Here is a 24,030-nt window from a genome sequence, read left to right on the forward strand (position 1 = left end):
GGACATAGCAGGCAATGCTATTACAGGGGAGTTACTAACATGGATAGAAGATCGGCTGGTTGGCAGAAGGAAAAATGTCGTAATAAAGGGGGCCTTTTCTGGTTGGCTGCCAGTGACAAGGGGTCAGTATTGGGACCACTTCTTTTCAAATTAAATGTCAACAACTTGATGAAACTGACAGCTTTGCAGCCAAGTTTGCTAAATATACAAATCTGGGTGGAGGGCAAGTAGTGTTGAGGAGGCAGAAGGACTTGGACAAATTGGAAGAATGGGCAAAGAAGTGGCAGATGGAAGATAGTATAGGGAAGTGTTGGATGTTAAGCTATGGTCATGCAACTTGGTAGAACTAATAAAGATGTAGACTATTTTGATTAACCCTCCTACTGTATTTCACTGGTTTTCAAAAACTATGTTGTGTTTAAATTTGGAAAAAATTAGAAGTGTGGTTTATGACCCTTCCATTAAATTTGAAAAAACTTGGAGGCCATTTATTCAGCATTTTCATATGATGTAACTTGACCATTTCCAAACTTATTTTACTTCTCTGTAGTGTTGGTTGAGACGAACGGAGTCGTCAACACTAAGGTTTTCTTTTCTTCCATCTTTACGTGTTTATTGCCCAGATCTTTTTTAGTTTAGTGGCTTAATTCTGTTTAGATTAGGTTTTTTTTGGGAGGGTTTTTTTTTGGTTTTTTTTTTCTTTTTTTGTGATTTTTGTCTAGATATTTTCTTTTTGTCCTGTATTATTCATTGGTATCCTACATGATTGGGAGTTTTGCCAATTAAATATTATTTGGTTTTATAGTTACTCATGTTAAGTATAACAATGTACTCCCAACAATTTTGTATTATTGCTATATTATGTTTATATTCTATGAAACTAATAAAAAGATTGAAAAAGAAAAGAAAGATATAAACTATTTTGAAACGGGGAGAGAATCCAAAAATCAGAGGTGCAAAAGGACTTGGGAATCCTTGTGCAGGATACCCTAAAGGTTGACTTGCAGGGTGAGTCGGTGGTAACAAAGGCAGATGCAATATTAGTATTCCTTTCAAGAGAACTCGAATTTAAGAGCAAGGATGTGATGCTGAGGTTTTATAAGGCATTTATCAGACCACAGTTGGAGTATTGTGAGCAGATTTGGGCTCCATATCTAAGAAAAGTTCTGCTGGCATTGGAGAGGGTTCAAAAGCAGTGTATAAGAATGATTCCAAAAATGGAATGGTTAATGTATGAGGAATGTTTGATGACTTTGGGCCAGTACTTGCTAGAGGTTAGAAGGATGAGGGGGGATATCATTGAAACCCATTGAATATTGAAAGGCCTAGATGGAGGGAATACGGAGAGGATGCTTCCTAGAGTTGAGGATTCTTGGATAAGAGGGCACCAGTCTCTGAAAAGAGCGACATCCATTTAGAATAATGATGAGAAGGAATTTCTTTAGCCAGAGGGTGGCAAATCTGTTGAGTTCATTGCTGTGGATAGTTGTGGAGGCCAAGTCATTAATTATATTTAAAACAGAGGTTGATAGGTTCTTGGTTAGTCAGATCATCAATGGTTATGGGGAGAATGCAGGAGTATGTGGTTCAGAGGGATAATAAATTGGCCATGACGGAATGGCTGAGCAAACTCGATGGGCCGAATGATCTCATTCTGCTCCTTTGTCTTATGGATTCAGAACACTATGGATGTGCACTCCGGGCAAGTGAGTAGTAAATACAAGTGCTTCACAGCTAGCTTTCAGCTCTGGCTCACTCACATCTGTTGGAGGATTTGAGATGAGTCAACCTTCCAGATAAGAATCACTTATAATTGATTGCACTGAGCTTGAAGACGGAATTGGAAGAAATCTGAATTGTAAAACAAATCATTATGTAGATGCAGGCTGCATATCTTGAATTTATCGATTGCCACTGTATTCTTTAATTCTGAGAACTCCTCTACCGTAGGTTATTCCAGTTGTCAACAGAGCACAGATCATCGATGATGCATTTGAATTTGCATGGTAAGTTCTCCTTCGGAGTATTGGGCTTCACTGTCTTTAAGTTGCAATGATTTATTTTTATTTACCAGGAAAAATCAGATACAACTTTTCTATTTTAAACAAAATTGTTGGTTCTCACAGTGAAGCATTCCATTCACTGTGAAGCATTAATTCGAAGGGTTAGTCTACTGATTGACAACCATTTTTGTTGTCTACTGTGAAGGTTCAGGAGGCTGCTGCTATTGGATATAAATTTGGGTATTTGCCAATGCTGTTTCAGTTCTGTATATTACCACCTTGCTATGGGTGTTTCTGTGGTAGTCCTGTGAGGTGAAGTGCAGAGGCATTAAAGGTAGGGTAGACTGACCTGTGGATCTTAAAGGAGGAAGTGAAAAATATCTACATGCACTGTGCTGTCTGAGTGCATACTTGTGGAGTATGCACCTATCTCCAACTTCCAAAAGGTCTTCTAAGGAAGTGCAACCTTTGATGGATATTGCGAGAAGCATGCACAGTTCTCCTGATAAGCAGTAGGTTACTGTCATCTTGAGCATTGGATCATACCAGTCAGAGGTAGGAGATGTATGCCCCATGTCCTGTTGGTTGCGCACTACAGCATTAGGGAGTTCAGTGAGGTTCTCTACACACAGAAACAGAATCCTCAAACAAAGGCGAGCACGATTATGAGGATTCCACCCTCCCAAGTTCTCATCGGTGGGAGGGAGACTAATGTGCCACTATAGACTCTTTCAGAACAGAACATTCATCATAAATCATGAGGATGTCATTCATTGTAGAAGTGATGGTGACCAATTTATTCTTGAGGTTGTGGACCCTGTGAAGGCATTTCTCACAATGTTCTGTATATGTGTAACTCTTTTGTCCTCAGTTAGTCTACACTACCCATCTTCTTCAGTGCTACTCTTTGCCCAGAGGGGCTCCATCTTTATGAACTCAGTCCATCCCCTCCATTTTTAGCTCCTGATTTTAGTCCAGGTGCACGAGCTGCAGCTCGGCTTTGTTTCAACAACTGGTATTGGGTGACCAGCAGCCTGGCAGGAAATGCCATCAAGGTCAGTTTGCATCTGCGATGCCCTTGAGGTGGCTGACAGTACTCAAAGGTTCATTTGTTATCAAAGCATGTATCCATTTACGACTCTGAAATTTGTCTTCTCCAGATAGCCACAAAGCAAAGAAATAACATGAAAGTTGTTCAGAGAGAAACATCAAACCCGCCACCTCCCTGTACAAAAAAGTACAGCATCCCGATCATCAATGTGTCTCTCCCACACAAAAATCTAACAGGACATCACCCTAAACACCCTTCCCTCGCATAACAAAACAGCAAAGGAACAGGCAATTTTAAAAAATAACCACTGAATATAAAAACAATGTCTGAAAAAGTTCATGGTCCATAGCGCAATTGTCCAATCCATAAGCATGGGGGGCGGGGGCACTAGCGGTGGGTTTGATGTTCCTCTCTGAATAACTTTCACGTTCTTTCCTCCTTTCTTTGTTTTATGGCTATCTGGAAAAGACAAATTTCAGAGTTTTATCGGTATACATGCTTTGATAATAAATGAACACTTTGGAACCGTTTTGAACCTTTGAGTACTGTTAGTCACCTCAAGGGCATCGCAGACACAAACTGACCTTGATGGCATTTCCTGCTAGGCTCTCAGTCACCCAATACCATCCTACGATATCACCGATATTCCTCGAAAGAGAGGGACACCACATGAGGCAGAGTGGCCTACTCACCTGTCACAGTCCCAGTGATAGGCCACTCACAAACTCCTTGTCCGGCAATGATCCAAAGGCAGACAGTTGATGCTGAAACTCTTGCTCGCCTTCTGCATTTGCCTCGATGTCTCAATCTTCCTTGAAGCTTTAATCAGTGATTAATGGATGCTTTAAATGGTGAAACCTCCTGCTCCAGCTTGCCTCTGTCTTCCCACACCTCGGGGATGCAGCCAATGTAATCGTGGACCCCCTCCAACCCTAGACATCCTCTCTCCTCCCCTCACATATCAGGTAGAAGTAACAAAAGCCAGAGAACATTTACTAGCACTCTCAAGGGCAGATTCTATCCTGCTGTTGTCAGACTTTTGAACAGGCTTATCATATGCTAAAGGTGTATTCCTCATCTTCTAATCTACCTTGTGGCTCTTGCACTTTATTTGTCTTTCTGCACTTCACTTTCTCTGTAACTGCAACCCTCTATTCTGCATTCTGTTTTCTTTTTACTACCTCAATGTACTTCTGAATAACATGATCTCACTGGATGGCACACAAAAACCAAAAGTTTCAGTATCTTAGTAGAGTCATAGCATCAAAGAGCTCAGAAACAGGCCCTTTGGCTCATTGAGTCCATGTTGAACTGTAACTCTGCCTAGTCCCATTGGCCCTCACCTGGATCATAGCTCTCCATACCCTTCCCATTCATGTAATTATCAAAACTTCTCTTAAATGTTGCAAATGAACCCACATCCACCACTTCTGCTGGCAACTCATTCCACAGTCATAACACCCTGAATGTGGAAAACCCCCTCAGGTCCCCCCTTAATTATTTTACCTTTCACCCTAAACCTATAACCTCTAGTTCTAGGCTCACCCAACCTCAGAAGATAAAGCTTGCTGGTAGCTACACTATCTGTATCCCTCACAATTTTGTATACCACTATCAAATCTCCCCTCATTCTCCTACCTCCAGGGAAGGAAGTCCTAAGCTATTCAAGCTTTCCCTATAACTCTAGTCTTCAAGTCCTAAATTTTCTCTGCACTCTTCAAATCTTATTGATAACTTTCCTTTAGGCAGGTGATCAGAAATACACATAATACTCCAAATTTGGCCTCAATGTCTAAAACAACTCATCACAACGTCCTAAACACTTGACAATAATAGACTAATATCAATATTTTGCTTAGGACTATCCAGCAGATGGATGGGAATGGAGAAGTTGGTACAGCAGACAGTGGCAAAGAGAGAGTGGCTCTAACAACATATGCAATGATCTCAAGAGATTTTCTTGAGTTTTCTTAACTAACTTCACAGCCAAACAGAAGATTAATGACTGGGAAGGTGCATACCATTGACCTTTTGTATTCAATTGCAACTCACACACTGCAGTGGATCTGGAAAATAGGATGCATACCTCCTTTCCACCAACACTTCTGTACCAACCATCTCAGCAGATAACACCAGTACATCACTTCCAGTGGGATAGTTTCATATAACATCTCCTCTAGGGGCTTACATCCACATGTTAGTTTGCACAGGAACAAGCTGGCAGGTGCACTCAAATGCGCTGCTCATTGTTGCGTTAATGAAGATAACACTGAGCACTTTGAACTCATGCAGTGTCTGGGGATTGTGATTAAATTTTGCATTAAGCTACCTGCCATGAAAAGAAAAAGTTAGCTATGGAGTGCAGGATTAGTGCATATATATTGGAGTAATCCATGTTTAGCTGATGAACTTTGTATTATCTGTATGTTAGCTCCTTTTGTAATATTGTTCAAAAGTTCATTTATTATCAAAGTATACAACTCTGAGATTCTTCTTCTCCAGGTAGCCATGAAACCTAGAAGGAAAAGAAAGGCAGCACAATCATCAACCCCAAAAATCCCTCCTCCCCACACAAAAAAAAGATCGGATGAAAAACACAGAACATAAAAAAAACTTTAAGACTGAAAAAGAAGTCAAAAGTGCAAGTCCACATCCAAAACACAGAAAACCTGGGTAACATTCTCCAGGCACAGCGGCAGAATCTCCCCTCTTCAGTAGAAGAGTGATCAATAGACAGGCAGCCAGCACTCACCTTCTGCATTCCAGTGGCATTCCTAGATGTTTCACTCTCCCTCGTCACTTTAATCAGCGCACCATGGAAGCTTTAATCAGTGAAATTGAGTCAAACATCGGCTTGTGCCCACCAAGAGTTTCGTGCACGCTGCCTCTGTCTCCCGGAATTCTCTTGGAGACTGCAGAGTGCTGAAGCACTCAAACGATCTCCAAATTTCCGCATTCACCTCGATGTTTCAATCTCCCTCGTTGCTTTAATCAGTGAAATGGAGTTGAACATTGGCTTGTGTGCCATCCCACAGCCTGAGGTGTGCACATGCTGCCTCTATCTTCCGGAATCCTCTCTGAGATTGCAGAGCGCTGGCACACCCAAATCATCTCCAAATAGCAAATCACGGGCACCAACAGTTCCAGAATCACATCCAAAACAAAAAAAACGTAAAATACATAAACAAAGCAAAATATATGGTTTCATGATTTATCCAGCAGGTGTGGACCAAAGGAGCATTGTACACAGGTGTCAACTCGACCAGAATAATCAATACTCAAAACTGCACATTTAGTTATGATTACAGATTTTATTACAGAATAAAAATCAACTCAATATGCATCCCATCTTGAATGTAGAATTTTGGAGTATCTGGGTAGATGGTTTATAATAAATCAAATGTAGGACAATGTTAAGAGCTGCAAGGCATGTACTTTGTTTGCCACTCTTGGATAAGTATTTAAGGTTTTGTTCCTGGCGAGTTAGTGGGTGCGCTCTTGGAAGTAGCAAGGAACAGCTGAAATTCCAAAAATTAAGATTAACTTTTGTTACAACCAAAATATTGCTACAATGATTCCAGGTTTCCGGTCAAATTTATTCTTATGTCCTATGTTACCTGACAGGAAAGGATATACTGATATTGGAAATGCTTTAGGGACAACAACATATCTTGCTAAGGAACAGGAAGGCATTGTCTGGGACCTAGCCCTGGACCATCTAACACAAGTTGGATTCATAATAATCACATCCTCATCATACGGGCTTTATAAGGTATCCTTTATCCTGAATCTTGTGTTTAGAGTTTAAAATTTAATGATGTAAAAAGGATTATGACTCAATGCACAGTCAATAATTTAACCTTCTAATTTTATTAATGCTGATTTTAACTCTTGAATTCAATGGAAATAAAAAAAAAACAGGATCAATGATTTAAAAATCAGGCAAGCCCATAACCTATGCTTTACACTGTCACCATTAAATAATTAATATTGTGTCTAACTTCAATATTAAACCTATTAATCATATGAAAAAGGAGTATTGTTAGTTACAGAGTTTGAGAAGCAGTGGACAACAAACATAGGACTTTGTATATGTGATTAGCTTGCACCCATTCGAGCCAATGAAAATGGCACAGGGAATTTGAGCTCATTTGTGATTCTGCTGTTGGTGGATTTGGTGCTTACACATACATTTCAATTTCTGCAGTAGCTACCACCAGTTGGAGTAGGGCAACCTGCACCAATTGAAGGGATGGTAAAAAAAAGCACTGCAGTAGATAATTGACAGTAAGCAAGCTCCTGATTGTCAGAAGACCTTCTAGGGGCTGGAAGATGAAGTGGAAAATGAGGAGAGACTTCTTGTACCCACACTTGGACGTGAAACTCCCTTGGAATACCATCATGCACCAACAGTAGGAGGAACAAACTAAGGTTTTTCCTGGAGTCAATTACTTAGACTCCAGTGCAAGAAAAAAAAGTTACTGTGTGGTCAGTGTCAATGAGCAGATCTTGATCGCAACCTTGCTCTTTTCTCCTTGGCACCCAGAAAGAAGCATGACTTCCTTCTAAATACCTTATTTTAGCAATCAGGATTTTGAGTATAATCCTAGTCCAACCTTTCATACACTGAGAGGCCCACTAGCATAATCTCAGGTCCCTATCTAGGTCTTCGTTGAAGTTTCCGATTTATGGCCCAAATCATCCATTTTGATGATAGGCCCTAATTTCTAATCCATGCCCTTATCTACCAATGATATAAACACTGCAGCTACTGTATACCCAGCATGACCCAAGCAAGGGGATCTTCTCTACAGTAGGTTTCTACCATCTTGACAGTAATATTGAAATGAGGCCCAATGCTCAGTGGAGCCTTTCAATATCTAGCATTGTTCAGAGGTTCCTATTCAAATATATGTGGTACACAGTATATTTACATGTCCAAACATAAAGATGATTCAGTTTCAGCCTGGATTTAATTCTCTACATGAAAACACAACCTTTTCAATTGAATAGTATGAATCTTGTTCCATAGTGTTATTCATAAATTACATCTTTAATCAAGAATTCATTTTGTTTCTAGAAATACCTCTCCAACCAAATTGTTCCATTTTATGATTATCAGATGAAATTGATCAGTGAAGATGTCAATAATATTCAAAATCACGAATTTGTCACGTAAGTATTACAAATACTTGTCTATTGATTAGAAATTAACTGGTTAAGCATTTACTTATTTTGTACCATAAATTCCTTGACTTGTTTGCTGACCTTCCCATCTCATAAGACTATAAGACATAGGAACAGAATTAGGCCATTCAGCTCATCAAGTCTGCTCCAAAACTCTATCAAGGCTGATTTATTATCCCCCTCAACCCCATTCTCCACTTTTCCTCATAACCTTTGACAAGCTTACAAATCAAGAACCTCTCTCACATATTGTTTGCTATTCCTCAAGTGCAGATATCCTGAGGGATTCTCCTGAACATTACCTTCCAGTGTTGCTGATAAACAATATTGTGTAGGCTAATTAGCCAGTCAGGATTTCATTCCTGAAAAAGTAAACACACCAGACAATTTATGTCTAATGATAAAAACAAAACTTTCTGAAACTTCAGGTTTCTTCTTAGTCCTTTGGTGCTCCCTGCCAAATGTGCTCACCTCTTTACCCATAGATCTCTGCCTCACCATTTTTAGGAAATGAACGTTGAACTGAGATCTTTTAGACCAACCATAGTTATCACTTCTTTCAAGGTGAAGGCCCATCATCCTTCAGGTAGTTTTCAATATTTCTCATCAAAATATAGTCTTTTACATACATTGATCAATCACACATTCAATGAAGAATCTAAGAGCAGGACTTTTATCCATTAGATAAAATATTTTCCATCATATGGATTAACCCAGGTACCATAACTACATTTAAGGAAACTAGATATGTATGCCATGAAATCTGCATGCAAAGATAAACAGATACTTATACTGCTCAGATCAGCTCTAATTAACACTGATCAGGTAACCTGAAAGTTCTGAATCACCTGAAATGTCCTCTCACAAACCCCAGTGTGTCCCAAGAACTTTACTACTAATTGAGCTATTCTAATGATTCAGTAACTGTATGCACAGAGTTAAACCATAGAAACCATAGAAACTACAGCACAGAAACAGGCCTTTTGGCCCTTCTTGGCTGTGCCGAACCATTTTCTGCCTAGTCCCACTGACCTGCACACAGACCATATCCCTCCATACACCTCCCATCCATGTATCTGTCCAATTTATTCTTAAGTGTTAAAAAAGAACCCGCATTTACCACCTCGTCTGGCAGCTCATTCCATACTCCCACCACTCTCTGTGTGAAGAAGCCCCCCCTAATGTTCCCTTTAAACTTTTCCCCCCTCACCCTAAACCCATGTCCTCTGGTTTTTTTCTCCCCTTGCCTCAGTGGAAAAAGCCTGCTTGCATTCACTCTATCTATACCCATCATAATTTTATATACCTCTATCAAATCTCCCCTCATTCTTCTACGCTCCAGGGAATGAAGTCCCAACTTATTCAACCTTTCTCTGTAACTGAGTTTCTCAAGTCCCGGCAACATCCTTGTAAACCTTCTCTGCACTCTTCCAACCTTATTTATATCCTTCCTATAATTTGGTGACCAAAACTGAACACAATACTCCAGATTCGGCCTCACCAATGCCTTATACAACCTCATCATAACATTCCAGCTCTTATACTCAATACTTTGATTAATAAAGGCCAATGTACCAAAAGCTCTCTTTACGACCCTATCTACCTGTGACGCCACTTTTAGGGAATTTTGTATCTGTATTCCCAGATCCCTCTGTTCCACTGCACTCCTCAGTGCCTTACCATTAACCCTGTATGTTCTACGTTGGTTTGTCCTTCCAACGTGCAATACCTCACACTTGTCAGTATTAAACTCTGAAAACCTTCCTCACTGTCTACTACACTTCCAATCTTTGTATCATCAGCAAACTTGCTGATCCAATTTACCACATTATCATCCAGATCATTGATATAGATGACAAGTAACAATGGACCCAGCACTGATCCCTGTGGCACACCACTAGTCACAGGCCTCCACTCAGAGAAGCAATTCTCTACTACCACTCTTTGGCTTCTTCCATTGAGCCAATGTCTAATCCAATTTACCACCTCTCCATGTATACCTAGCGACTGAATTTTCCTAACTAACCTCCCATGCGGGACCTTGTCAAAGGCCTTACTGAAGTCCATGTAGACAATATCCACTGCCTTCCCTTCATCCACTTTCCTGGTAATCTCCTCGAAAAACTCCAATAGATTTGTCAAACATGACCTACCACACACAAAGCCATGTTGACTCTCCCTAATAAGTCCCAGTCTATCCAAATGCTTGTAGATTCTGTCTCTTAGTACTCCCTCCAATAACTTACCTACTACTGACGTTAAACTTACTGGCCTATAATTTCCCGGATTACTTTTCGATCCTTTTTTAAACAACGGAACAACATGAGCCACTCTCCAATCCTCCGGCACCTCACCTGTAGAGAGCGACATTTTAAATATTTCAGCCAGGGCCCCTGCAATGTCAACACTAGTCTCCTTCAAGGTCCGAGGGAACACCCTGTCAGGTCCCGGGGATTTATCCACTTTAATTTTCCTCAAGACAGCAAGGACCTCCTCCTTTTCGATCTGTACAGTTTCCATGATCTCACTTCTTGTTTCCCTTAATTCCATAGACTTCATGCCAGTTTCCTTAGTAAACACAGACGCAAAAGACCTATTTAAGATCTCCCCCATTTCCTTTGGTTCTGCACATAGCCGACCACTCTGATCTTCAAGAGGACCAATTTTATCCCTTACAATCCTTTTGCTCTTAATATACCTGTAAAAGCTCTTTGGATTATCCTTCACTTTGACTGCCAAGGCAACCTCATGTCTTCTTTTAGCCCTCCTGATTTCTTTCTTAAGTGTTTTCTTCCACTTCTTATACTCCTCAAGCACCTTATTTACTCCCTGCTTCCTATACACGTCATACAACTCCCTCTTCTTCTTTATCAGAGTTGCAATATCTCTTGAGAACCAAGGTTCCTTATTCCTATTCACCTTGCCTTTAATCCTGACAGGAACATATAAATTCTGCACTCTCAAAATTTCTGCTTTGAAGGCTTCCCACCTACCGATCACATCCATGCCAGAGAACAACCTGTCCCAATCCACGCTTTTTAGATCCTTTCTCATTTCTTCAAATTTGGCCTTCTTCCAGTTCAGAACCTCAACCCTAGGACCAGATCTATCCTTGTCCATGATCAAGTTGAAACTAATGGTGTTATGATCAGTGGAACCAAAGTGCTCCCCTACATACACTTCTGTCACTTGTCCTAACTCGTTTCCTAACAGGAGATCCAATATTGCATCCCCTCTAGTTGGTCCCTCTATATATTGATTTAGAAAACTTTCCTGAACACATTTTACAAACTTTAAACCATCTAGACTCCTAACAGTATGGGAGACCCAATCAATATATGGAAAATTAAAATCCCCTACCACCACAACTTTATGTTTCCTGCAGTTGCCTGCTATCTCTCTGCAGATTTGCACTTCCAATTCTCTTTGACTATTGGGTGGTCTGTAATACAATCCCACTAATGTGGCCATACCTTTCCTGTTTCTCAGCTCCACCCACAAGGACTCAGTAGACAAGCCCTCTAATCTGTCCTGCCTGAGCACTGCTGTAATATTTTCCCTAACAAGCAATGCCACTCCCCCACCTTTCATTCCTCTGCCTCGATCACATCTGAAACATCGGAACCCTGGAATATTAAGCTGCCAGTCCTGCCCCTCCTGTAGCCAAGTTTCACTAATTGCTACAACGTCATAATTCCACGTGTCAATCCACACCCTCAACTCATCGGCCTTCCCCGCAATACTCCTAGCATTGAAATATATACACCTCAGAAGATTTTTACCACCACTCACGACCTTTCTATTAGCGGATTTGCTTGAACTTTTAACATAATTTATTTTCACCCCAGCCACACTGTCAGCTCTGGTACTGTGGTTCCCATCCCCCTGCAAATCTAGTTTAAAGCCCTCCCAATAGCATTAACAAACCTCCCTGAAAGGATATTGGTCCCCCTGTAGTTCAAGTGTAACCCGTCTCTCTTGTACAGGTCCCACCTGCCCCAGAAGAGGTCCCAATTATCCTGAAATCTGAAACCCTGCTCCCTACACCAGTTCCTCAGCCACTTGTTCATCCTCCAGAGCATCCTATTCCTACCCTCACTGGCACATAGCACAGATAGCAATCCTGAGATTACCACCCTCGAGGTCCTGCTTTTCAACTTCCTACCAAGCTCCCTATACTCACTCTCCAGGGGACCTCCTCACTCTTCCTTGCTATGTCATTGGTACCGATGTGCACCACAAGGATGACCAAAAATAATAATTTCTAAGCATGATATTTATTCAGTTTTGATCAGATATAATTTACCTATTGTTTTGCTATTCCTCAATTACCTCACACACATCAATCAATTGTAAGTTCACATATCCTCTTATATGCAATGTTTTTCCTATCAAGTGCTCATCCAATATCTTTGGAAAGCCCTCTCTGACTCAGTCTTCATCATTTCTCCTTGGACCAATTAACCCATCATTTTAAATTTGTGTTCCCTTATCCTTGCCCCATCTATTAATGCAAAAGCTTTTATTTATTTAGCCATCCAAACATACTGTATCTCCACTGTATCTGGTCATACATCCGTGAAAGAAAAGAACAGATTAATTCACAGAGATGGGAAGCAAGCAGTTCTTGTGGTAGAAATCTGAATTACGGGCATTCCATATTTTTTGAAGTGAGAGGTGGCAACCCTCCAATAACAGGTTAACAAACAGCTGTTGATTGTAAGCACAGACTCACAGTAAAATAAACGCAACTGACTTTCTTCTTCTCAACTTATGGTCCAGAGAAATATTCAGTTCAACTATAAAAACAGCATGTCTTCTTGACTTAAAGGACTGTATGGATCGAACATTGAGTCTTTTATCGCAATTCATGAGTGATCCAATGAACCAAACGTAAGTGTTGAAAATGAACAAAAGAAGTAATATGAAAATCATGGGGTGTTATAACCAACATGACAGAAAAGAATACAATGAGATGGCGAGGCTTGTCATATTTTTCCCAACCTTAATTTCCCTTCTTCCCAAACCCACAAGGCAAGATAAAATCTGAGAGAGTAGATCGAGAAGCAGATTTCTATCTGATGTAGCGGTGGAGACAGAAAGGAGAAAAGTAGGAAAAGGTCCTGGGGTTAGTGATAGCAAGTCTCTGAAATACTTTTGTGGAAGTACAAGCTCTACTTTTGATGCAAGGGTCAGATTTCTATCTCTGGAATTGCCCAAAACTGAAGTGTATGTTTACTTCTTGTTTGGAGTTGTTTCATTATTGTCGCCAGTACTGAGGTACAGTGAAAAGCTTGTCTTGCATGCTGATAATACAGATCAATTAATTACAAGTGCATTGAGGACTGGCAAGATCAGGCAATAACAGAATGCAGACTAAAATGTAACAGCAAAAGAGAAGGTGCAGTGCAGGAACAAAATAAGATAACAAGGTAGATTGTGAGGACAAGTACCCATCTTTTTGTGTTTGGGAGCTATTCAATAGTCTTATAACAGTGGGATAGGGACGGTTCTTGAGCCTGGCTGTATACAGTATGCTATCAGGCTTTTGGGTCTTCTGCCAGATGCAAGAGAGGAGAATACATAAGAGGGTGAGGTCTTTGATTATGCAGGCTATTTTACTGAGGCAATAAGAACTATAGAAAAGGTGCATGGATGGGAGGCTGGTTTCTTGATGTGCTAAGCTGTGTCCACAACTCTGCAGTTTTTTGTGGTCACAGGCAGAGCAATTGCTATCTCTACTCATGATGTGTGGTGCATTGATAATTATTAGTGAGAGTCAACAGGAACATGCTGAATTTCTTTAGCCTCCTGAGGAAGTAGAGATGTTGGTGAGCTTTCATGGCCATGGCATCAATGTGATTGGATCAGGGCAGGCTACTGGAGATGTTCGCTCCTAGGAACTTGAAGCTCAGCACCATTGACGTAGATAGGAGTATGTGTACTGCCCTCCCTCCTGAAGTCAATGAACAGCTCCTCTGTTCTGCTGATGTTGAGGGAAAGGCCGTTGACATGACACCATGCCACTATTATTTGAGATACTGCCTACTGAAGTGATATCATCTGCAAACGTATAGAGTTGGAGCAGAAATTGGTTCTGTACAATCGTGAGTGTCCAGGGAGCAAAGTAAGGGGCCTAAGACTGTAACCTTGTGGAACATCAGCGTTGAGAATAATTGCAGCAGATGGGTTGTTGTCTATCCTTACTGAATGTAGTCTGGTGGTCAGGATATCAAAGGGAGATGTTGAATCCCAAGTCTAAGAGTTTGGTGATGTGTTTGCTTGGAAAATAAGATTGGCCTATTTTTGATCCATAAACTGATGAGTTACCCAGTTTCCTGCTGCAAAAGCAGTCTCATCGATTTTATTTCCATACCAGATCATTATAATTAATGCTTTAAATTAAAACCATCACTCTTTGACAGAGCATTTTCTTTCAAGAATCTGAGAAGTGCATTGTTGATGCCAAATAGAGGGTACTTCAATCTGCAATTAGTCTGATGAAGAAATCTTCACACCTAGTTTTCATTTGAAACTAATTGTGAATTGGAAGATATTAAACATGAATATTTCTGCCTGCCCATCCTTCATTTAAAGATAAGTGTGAGAAATATTTTTGGAAATCTTTATTGTTATCCAGTGCTTTCTACGACATTTACTGCAGTGAGGGAAATGAACGAACTTATGAAGTGAATGCTAACTTCCCACTATTGCTTTTTTTGTCAGGGTCTTACCTGCTAGGAGTGTGTGTCAAAAGTTCAGGCATAATCATCAGAAAAGACACACAGATGTTAATTCAATTGGTAAGAGTTTCTAGAAAGTGTAAATGAAGAAAAAATATTTTAACCTTTCTTTCAGATTTCCACAGCCTCTCAGAGAAGCAATCTTCTGTGGGGCTATTAGAGCTGGCACAGACAAAGAATGGGATTTTGTATTTTCAGTTTATCAGAATCAAACTTTAAGATCAGAAGGCAGAGATCTAATTTATGCTATGGCCTGTAGCACTGAACCATGGATTCTAAACAGGTACAGTAAAATTCTGATAAATCTTAATCTGACAATTCAGAATCCTAAATGTTCGGCATCTCACTCACTGTGGTTCCAGCTCCAATCTTCCTTCTGATGGACTGGAGACTAAGATTACATGTTGGCTTTCACTCACCAGTACCCAGTTCCAAGCTTTCTTGAAACTCACCGAGTTCTGTTTCCTGCATTTGAAACTTATCTGGCTCTTTTTTCCATGCTCTCTTGAAACTCACCTTTATTTACAATGGTCTCTTAAACTCATTGGTGTTTTGGTTCTTGAACTTCCTTTACCAACTGTTGCTATGTTTTATTGCCCGCCCAATCTTTTGGTCACCCATCTTTGCAAAATGATACACGTATTGTTTAAATGTAATGCTACTTTTATCTTTTTTAGTTAACCACAGTTGGTGGCTTCTCTCTCCAAATATTTCTCTCTTATTGCAATTTGTCTTTTCTTTGTACATGTACATATTTACTACATGAAGATATGAGTGAAAATTTGGCAGATCAGCAGAACTGATGTGCCAGTTGCTGGAGGCTGCAGGCACTTGTGTTGTGTGGGAACTCAGTTCACACTAGTATCATTGTATCTTGCTGAGAAACCTGAATGGCTGAGTTAAACACCCTGGTTCAAACACACGTTGCCCTTGCTTAGTTTATGATTTTATTGAATTATAATGGTGGGTGCTGTTCTTCCAACTCATGAACTGTTCAACTTATGAACAGTTCTTAAGAATAGAACCTGGTCATAACCTGGGAGGGATCTGTATTCTGAAAGATCCCCTTGGATATCTGCCACTGCATCTCAACTGACTGATCCCTGAACCTAATTTGTCAGGTCATTTTGGTTAGCTCTGCTATCATGCATTACCCAAACTTAAAATAGTAACTTTGCACCCATTCTACTCTCCCTCATGTTTAAAGTTGCCTAGGGGTGCCTTCGCAATGAGCCATTAATTAATCCAATCTCATTGTACAATGCCAGTTCTTATGACGCCTGCTCCATGGTTGGCTCTGTAATGTTGCTCCATCAAATGATCCCCAAAACAATCAAGGAACTCAACATCAAAACTACCTTCACCTATCTGATTTTTTCCCGTCTCTGTGTAGGTTAAAAATGCTCTGTACTTACTGCCATACAATTTCAATGAAGCTCTCACTATTTCCAGCCAAATGAATTTTACATCTGCTTTCCTGAACAAAGATCAATCCTTTTCTGCTGCAGAATTAACAGAACCACTCCACCATCTCCATCATCAAGCACCTTCACCACCCAGGCCATGCTCTCTTCTAGTTGCCGCCATTCGGAAGAGGGTAGAGGAGCCTTGGGTCCCACACCACTAGATTGATTCTGTTGTATTTCTTTGTTCTACTATGAATGCCTGCAAGAAAATTAATTTCAGGGTAGTATATGGTGACACATATGTACTTTGATAATAAATTTATTTTGAACCTTGAACCTACACCCATCTCCCTTTCCTTCCGAACTGTTATGTTCCCGTGTATGTCATCCTGCTGCCATGCTTCTGCAATAGCCCAGATTATATTTATTTCTCTTTGTACTCTGTTCAACTGATTAGTCTCAAATGCCACATGCATTCATATACAATCTCTAGTTTTGCCAATTCCATCCTTACATACTGATTAGTACTCTCTGTCCTTCTTGTTACAGTTTCTTTATCATTTCCGATATTAATGTCTTCCCCCCTGTGGGAAAATAGGAATGGCACAAAATACAGCATCTTAACTGAGATAAGAAACCATGTGCTAGCTATGAGGTGCAACTATCTTTGTTCCAACCCACTTATCCATGTGATAATACAACACAGCTTAGTTATAAGTGGGATCCTGGTGTCCTAACATTACGACAGCCAAATGTAGCTTGATGATGTACTTAATTGGGACCTTGATTCACGATATGATTATGAAAGTTGATGTTTGATATTCTGTACATCAGAGATGATCAATAAAAAGATGCAACTTTTCATTTTATTTCTACAGATATTTACAATATACAATGGATGTGTCAATTTTCACTAAGCGTCATGTTCCGGAGGTTTTTAAGTCTGTTGCAAATAATCCCATTGGTTGTTTTTTAGTACGGAACTTCATAAAAGAGAACTGGCAAGTTCTTCAAAATACGTAAGTAAACATGCTGCAGTGTAAGCTTCAGCTGATCCCCGTAAATTCTTTGAAGCATGATCTGAAAGAAAAATGCATCCAATCATTTTCCAATTTTCCACCATTTATATTTTGTATCAATTATGAAATTATGTTACCAATTTGTTATGGAATAAAGATAAAAATATTTGAAATAATACCTATATAATAAGCATTTCTCTATATCCACATTTTAATGGAAAATCATTGTCTATTTTCCAGATTTGCAAGTAAGTGCTGATAACAACTCAAGCGACTTACTGCAAATCTGAAATATCTCTATGAGGTGGAACTCCCATGTATAGTTAACAGCTTGTGGTAGATTTGATAATTGTATTTGTGGATTCCACATTGGGAATATAAAACTGCTACATTTCCCCAGAGCTTGCACCAGGGAGTCAACCCAAATGCCTGTGTCAAGTTGGACAGTGCAGGATTCTAACAGAATCAATTACCTGTAAGGGACCAATGAAAATGTTAGTCAACTCAATGGTAGTCAAAGGTTTGTTGTTTGTCTGCAGCATAGAAGAATAGAACATGTTATGTGGCAGATGCACATGCATCAGGCCTTTCACTCTCACTTTATTCATTTCATTGAGTCAGCGATATTTGGTAACTTGTTAAAGCTGAAGGATTGGATGTTACTTACCCAGCTCCTCAGCTTTATACAAAATGTAGCCAGTGCCTCTTACATGGTCCCATTCTTTTAACTGGTATGACTGACCTTAATTAAAAAGACAAGTTTAGAAAAATTATTGTATCTATTTGCCTTTATATTTCTGTATATTTTCCATTTAAATTAATGAACACTAGTGTAATGTTTTCTTATTTATTAACGTGCTCATTTTTTAAAAATATTGAAATCTTTTTCAACTGTTTCTTAAGTGTCACATATTTGGAAGGCAACTGATTGGATCAAATTATGATCAGATTGAAATCTGTGATAGAACAAGCCTAGAAACTGCCTCCCAACTTTTCAATGGTCCTAATATTGTATTGGGTGTTATTCTAAAGTTTATTTTGAAAGTCCTATAAAGATCACAGTATTACTTTGTGAGGTTTACCGTACAATATTGTACATTCAAGAAACAAAGCAAAAATGCAAATGCTGAAAGAGTCAAATAAAAAACAAATAATGCTGGAGATTTTCAGCAGGTCAGGAAGCATCTATAGAGAGAAATGTTTTGTTTATGTTATCTTTCATGGTTTAAATGCATTTATTAGTAGCAGTACAGATTTTTCCTATTAACTAAATAAGGGATTTTACTAAGTGTTACTATAAGCTATGTCAAGTCATTAACGAGGCACTTGATACAGAATTCATTGCTATCACTTGCAATATGTCCTTTCAATCTGAGCAACAGATCTTTCTCACGACCTTCCAGACTTCTTTGAATCTTCATCTGCTCTGCTGTCTTTGTTTCTGTTTTGATTGCTTAAAGAATGTCAGATGTTTCAATATGTCAAAAACAAGCTAGGTCACCAGCTCGTCATCTGGTGAAGGCTCAGATTGTTTCACCTTGACTCATTGCCCGTAATTTGGGGGATGTTCACTAGCTGCTACATTTCAATGTAAACACACTCCAAAGAATTGGATGCTGTACTCACAGTGGAATGGTACTGTGCAGTACCTGTGCCAGCTTCTTCTCTCCAATCTCCTGATTCTTTCTTGAAATGGCTATATGGTCTGCAGATCTGTATTTCAAAAAATCAAGAAAGGTCTGGGGCATAATGGATTCTCCCCTGCACCGTCATGAGTACCAACCAACCTAGAACTATCGTGATCTTGGTTTGTAGTACTCAGAAGTGAAATCACTATGAGTGACTGCAGGTACTGAAGTTGTTGCTGCTATTTATGAGGTGGAGATTAATTTCATTCTGTGATTAAGTACATATCAACATGGTGAAATCTGCCTGGCAATGGCTGTACCTGTTAAGGTGGCCACTGAGAGTATGTTCATGGTCTTCTGCTGCTATAGCCCTTCCACTTCAAGGTTCAATGTGTTGTGCAATCAGAGATGATCTTCTTCACACCACTTTGGTAACACATGGTTATTTGAGTTAGTCGCCTTCCTGTCAGCTTGAACAAGACTGGCCATTCTCCTCTGGCAAGTCTCATTAACAAAGTGAGAGTGAACAAAATTGCAGTGTCTAAATAGGAACTGGCTTGACAAAAAATTATGTGGCAGAGGCTAATACACCAGACCAATGCAGGTTTAATGGACTACACGGGAAAGAGAAAAAAGCTAAAAAGTCAAGATGTAGTTTCAAGAAGAATATTAGTCTGCATGCTGTTGATGAAAAGTCCAATAAGGATTAGAGTGACTCAGGACTGAGTAGCCTTGAGATTTACATTGTGAAAACTAACAATGAACAAGCAATATGGCTTACAGCAGAAGTGAACAGCAAACTAATTAAAATGGAATTGGACACTGGCTCACCGATTTCAGTCATTCCACAAAATGCATTTGAACAGCACTTCGAAGATATTGAACTGAAGCCTGAAGATATCCAACTAAGAACTTCTACTGGAGTAAAGATATCTCCTGTGGGAATGATATATTTGTAACAGTAAAATACAACAACCAACAAGCTACATTGAGCTTGTGTGTGATAAGAAGAAGAGGTGCTGCATCATGGGGACATATTTGGCTGAGACAACTACAACTTGACTGAAGATCCATCCACCATTTGTATGCCACATACCCTGTAACAGAATCAAGCGAAAGTAAATTAAGAAAGGTACTGGACGATGCCACAGCAATATCCAGGGATGGCATTGGGAAACTCAAAGGGTAAAATAGTGTTAAGTGAAAATGCCACACCCATGTGCCACACCCGGTTCATTATAAGATCTATGATAAAGCAGCCAGTGAGTTTGATCATGTGGCAGTTGAAGGAATTCTTTCCAAGGTTGATTGGAGCCTATGGGCAATGCCAGTCATCCCAGAAGCCAAGAAGAATGGGTCTGTCAGGATTTGTGGTGATTTTAAGGCCACCATCAACCCAGTACTGAAGGTAGATCAATATCCTCTGCCTAGGATAGAAGATACCTTTGCAAAACTTTCTGGAGGGAAACACTTCAGCAAAATGGGCTTAGTTGAGGCCTACCTACAGATGGAGATGGAAAAAAGAGTCTAAAGTATTTCTCAGCATAAACATTCACAAAGTGCTTTATCACTATAATAAGCTTATTTTTGGAGTAGCATCTGCGCTCTGGCAGAAAGCTATGGGCCAGGTGCTGCAAGGCTGTCCAGGTACTCAGTGTTACCTGGATGACATCATTGTTATCAGTAAGGACGATAAGGAACATTTCCAAAATCTCAAAACAGTGATAAAAAGATGAAAAGATTATGGACTCAGAGCATGATGTAACAAGTGTGAATTCTTTAAACATCACTTACTGTGGTCACCCCATTGACGCACAAGATTTACACAAAAGTGTTGAGAAAATACAAGCACCAAAGGATGTGTCACAGTTGTGGTCCTTTTTAGGATTTTTCAACTACTACAACAGGTTCTTGCTAATCCTGTTTACTGTGCTCCACCCCTTGAACTTATTACTATAGACTGGGTTGAAATGGCAATGGACAAAATAATGCGAGGTGGTTTTCAAAGAGGTAAAGGAAATGGAGACTGTACTCAAAGTATGTGTCACATCGTCCAGTCTTACCTGTGATGCCTCTCCTTATGGTATAGGTGCAGTCTTGTCACATGTTAGAAGTGATAGATGACATTTCTCTTGATGTATTCAACTCCTTGAGCTTGCAAATGACAGCGGGCAGAAAAGTATGTTTGACATAACATCTCTGCCAGCATTCTGGATCAAAGTCAAGGCTGAATATCCTGAGATAGCCACAAAAGCACTGACAACATTGCTTCCATTTCCAACATCATATTGCTGCGAAGCGGAGTGTTCTGCAATGAATGCAATGAAAACTAAATTGTGGAACAGACTGGACATAAGGAACCTCCTTCAAGTATCGCTGTCTCCCGTCACCCCTCCATAGGACCGTCTTGTTGCAGGAAAACAAGCCCAGGGCTCCCACTGATTCAGCGATATTGGTGTGTTGCAATGATTTTATACGTTCATACGAGGAAAATATGTGCTGTGTGTTTAATATCCAAATGTTACAAAATATTATGATGCTATTGACTTATAAGTGACTTAGAATTGAGATCACTATATTCATGTGAGGAAAATATGAGCTGTGTGTTTAATATTAAATTCGTTAGATAAACCCTTTTAGAAACAAAATTGAGTGTATTAGCCACTTATAAGTGACTTATAGTTGACTTATCACCTATATTCCGGTCGTGATTAACACCCCCCCCCCCACCACCCGTTGGCCGGACCGCAAGAATATTGTCAATATTAAACCGGTCCGTGGTGCAAAAAAGGTTGGGGACCCCTGTTCTGGAAATCTTAGTCAGTGACAATGGACCAGTTTGTGATGGAACCATTTCAGTCATTCCTGGAAATGAATGAAATACAACGTATTACATCTGCACCATACCACCGAGCTATTAATGGCTTGGTGGAAATGTTTGTCCAGAGTGGGTGAGGTCTTTTCTGGTTTCTCTCTGGATCATCTCTGCCGTAATTGGGAGACTTTCAATTTGTGTTAGGGAGAATACGTCAGGAGGAGTGTCCTCTTTTGTAAATTTTTCAGGATTTCCTTTTACAAACATAAATGGAACAATCCATCAGCATTTCCATGCTTAGTTGTCCTCTTGAATTCAATATTGCAATTGTATCGTCCAAGAAACAGAGCCCATCTCTGTATTCATGCTGTTGCAGTGAGTGGAACACCTTTCTGTGGATTGAAAATGGACACTAGTGGCTGATGATTAGTGATGAGGGTAAAGTCTCCCATACAAATGCTGTTTGAAACGTTTTACACCACAAACCAGAATCAAGGCCTCTCTGTCAATCCATGCATAATTTTTCTCTGCAGTGGAAAGAGAACATAACGTAAAGGCTATGGGGCATTCACCTCCATCGTATATATAAGTCAGCATTCTGAGGAGACAACACCCTCAACTATGCACTGATGATTGCTTCCCAACTGGGGCCAAAATGTCTGCAAACACTTGTCACTCAACCAAAGTTCCAAATAGCCAACCTGAGCTACCGATATTCCACAATATTTCAAGGGAAATTTCAAAGTGATTTTTTATGATTAGCAGCCCAAAATGCATAAGGTACACCCAAATGTATTCAGAAATTAAAATCTTTGTTGTCCAGTGTAATTAATTGTAGGTTATATGTAAAAATATGTGAATTGCATGCTAACACCACATGGTACATACGTGCATCTCACTTCAGTAAAGTCATAGTCATAGTCATACTTTATTAATCCTGGGGGAAATTGGTTTTCATTACAGTTGCTCCATAAATAATAACTAGTAATAGAACCATAAATAGTTAAATAGTAATATGTAAATTATGCCAGTAAATTATGAAATGTCCAGGACCAGCCTATTGGCTCAGGATGTCTGACCCTCCAAGGGAGGAGTTGTAAAGTTTGATAGCCACACGCAGGAATGACTTCCTATGACGCTCAGTGCTGCATCTCGGTGGGATGAGTCTCTGGCTGAATGTACTCCTGTGCCCACAAAGTACATTATGTAGTGGATGGGAGACATTGACCAAGATGGCATGCAACTTAGACAGCATACTCTTTTCAGTCACCACCGTGAGAGAGTCCAGTTCCATCCCCGCAACATCACTGGCCTTATGAATGAGTTTGTTGATTCTGTTGGTGTCTGCCACCCTCAGCCTGCTGCCCCAGCACACAACAGCAAACATGAAAGCTTAAGGTGCTCTCTGTCTTTTCCTTTAAGATTTATGTTCTGCAGTTATGAAACATAATACTTTCATTTGGAAGGCAAGAGTGGAGAGACTAGGTTGGATCAAGTTATGACCTGGCCTGATACGGATTAAAACATGTGATAGAACGAGCCTAGAAACTCCTTCCCAACTTTTTAATGACCCTAACACTCTATCGTGTGTTATTCTAAAGTTATTGTAAAAATCACAATATTTCTTTGTGAGGTTTTCAATGTAACACCATGCAGGCAAGAAGAAAAACAAAACTGCAAATGCAGGAACTGTCAAAAAAAAATGGTACTGGAGATATGCAGGTCAGAAAGCATCGGTGGGGAGAGAAATAGGTTTTTTCTTTTTGCCCATTGAACTGTCACTCACTGGATAGTTTATGTTTTTTGCATCATTCTCTGTAAACCCTAGAGACTGTTGTGCGTGAAAATCCCAGGAGATCAGCAGATTTTGAGATACTCAAGCCACCCCATCCGGCACCTATGATCATTCCATGGTCAGGGTCACTTGGATCACATTTCTTCCCCACTCTGATGTTTAGCCTGGATAACAACTGAACCTCTTGATCATGTCTGAATGCTTTTATGCATTAAGTTACTGTCATATAATTGGTTGGTTGGATATTTGCTTTAATGTGCAGGTGTACCTAATAAAGCAGCCACTGAATGAGTGAGTAAGTGTATGTGTAGTTTTTTATATATGTGTATATGTACAGAGAAATATATTAATACATTTATACATTGAGAAAATATATTAGTTAT

General features: G+C 39.8%; 1 protein-coding gene across 3 annotated transcripts in view; it reads left to right on the top strand.

Moving 5' to 3' along the window:
- The window catches only part of LOC134357301 (aminopeptidase Q-like), a 153,281-nt gene that overhangs the window by 122,501 nt on the left and 6,750 nt on the right, over positions 1–24,030 (top strand). For 2 of the 3 annotated variants that reach the window (XM_063068677.1, XM_063068678.1), the window contains exons 13-18: positions 1,951–2,006; positions 6,679–6,826; positions 8,135–8,229; positions 13,024–13,134; positions 15,100–15,267; positions 17,269–17,409. In XM_063068677.1, the coding sequence (XP_062924747.1) occupies positions 1,951–2,006; positions 6,679–6,826; positions 8,135–8,229; positions 13,024–13,134; positions 15,100–15,267; positions 17,269–17,409 (719 nt within the window). The remainder of the gene's footprint in view (positions 1–1,950; positions 2,007–6,678; positions 6,827–8,134; positions 8,230–13,023; positions 13,135–15,099; positions 15,268–17,268; positions 17,410–24,030) is intronic. The other variant, XR_010020589.1, reaches the window with a different exon arrangement.

Source organism: Mobula hypostoma, chromosome 16 (genome assembly GCF_963921235.1).
Source record: "Mobula hypostoma chromosome 16, sMobHyp1.1, whole genome shotgun sequence".
NCBI lineage: Eukaryota > Metazoa > Chordata > Chondrichthyes > Myliobatiformes > Myliobatidae > Mobula > Mobula hypostoma.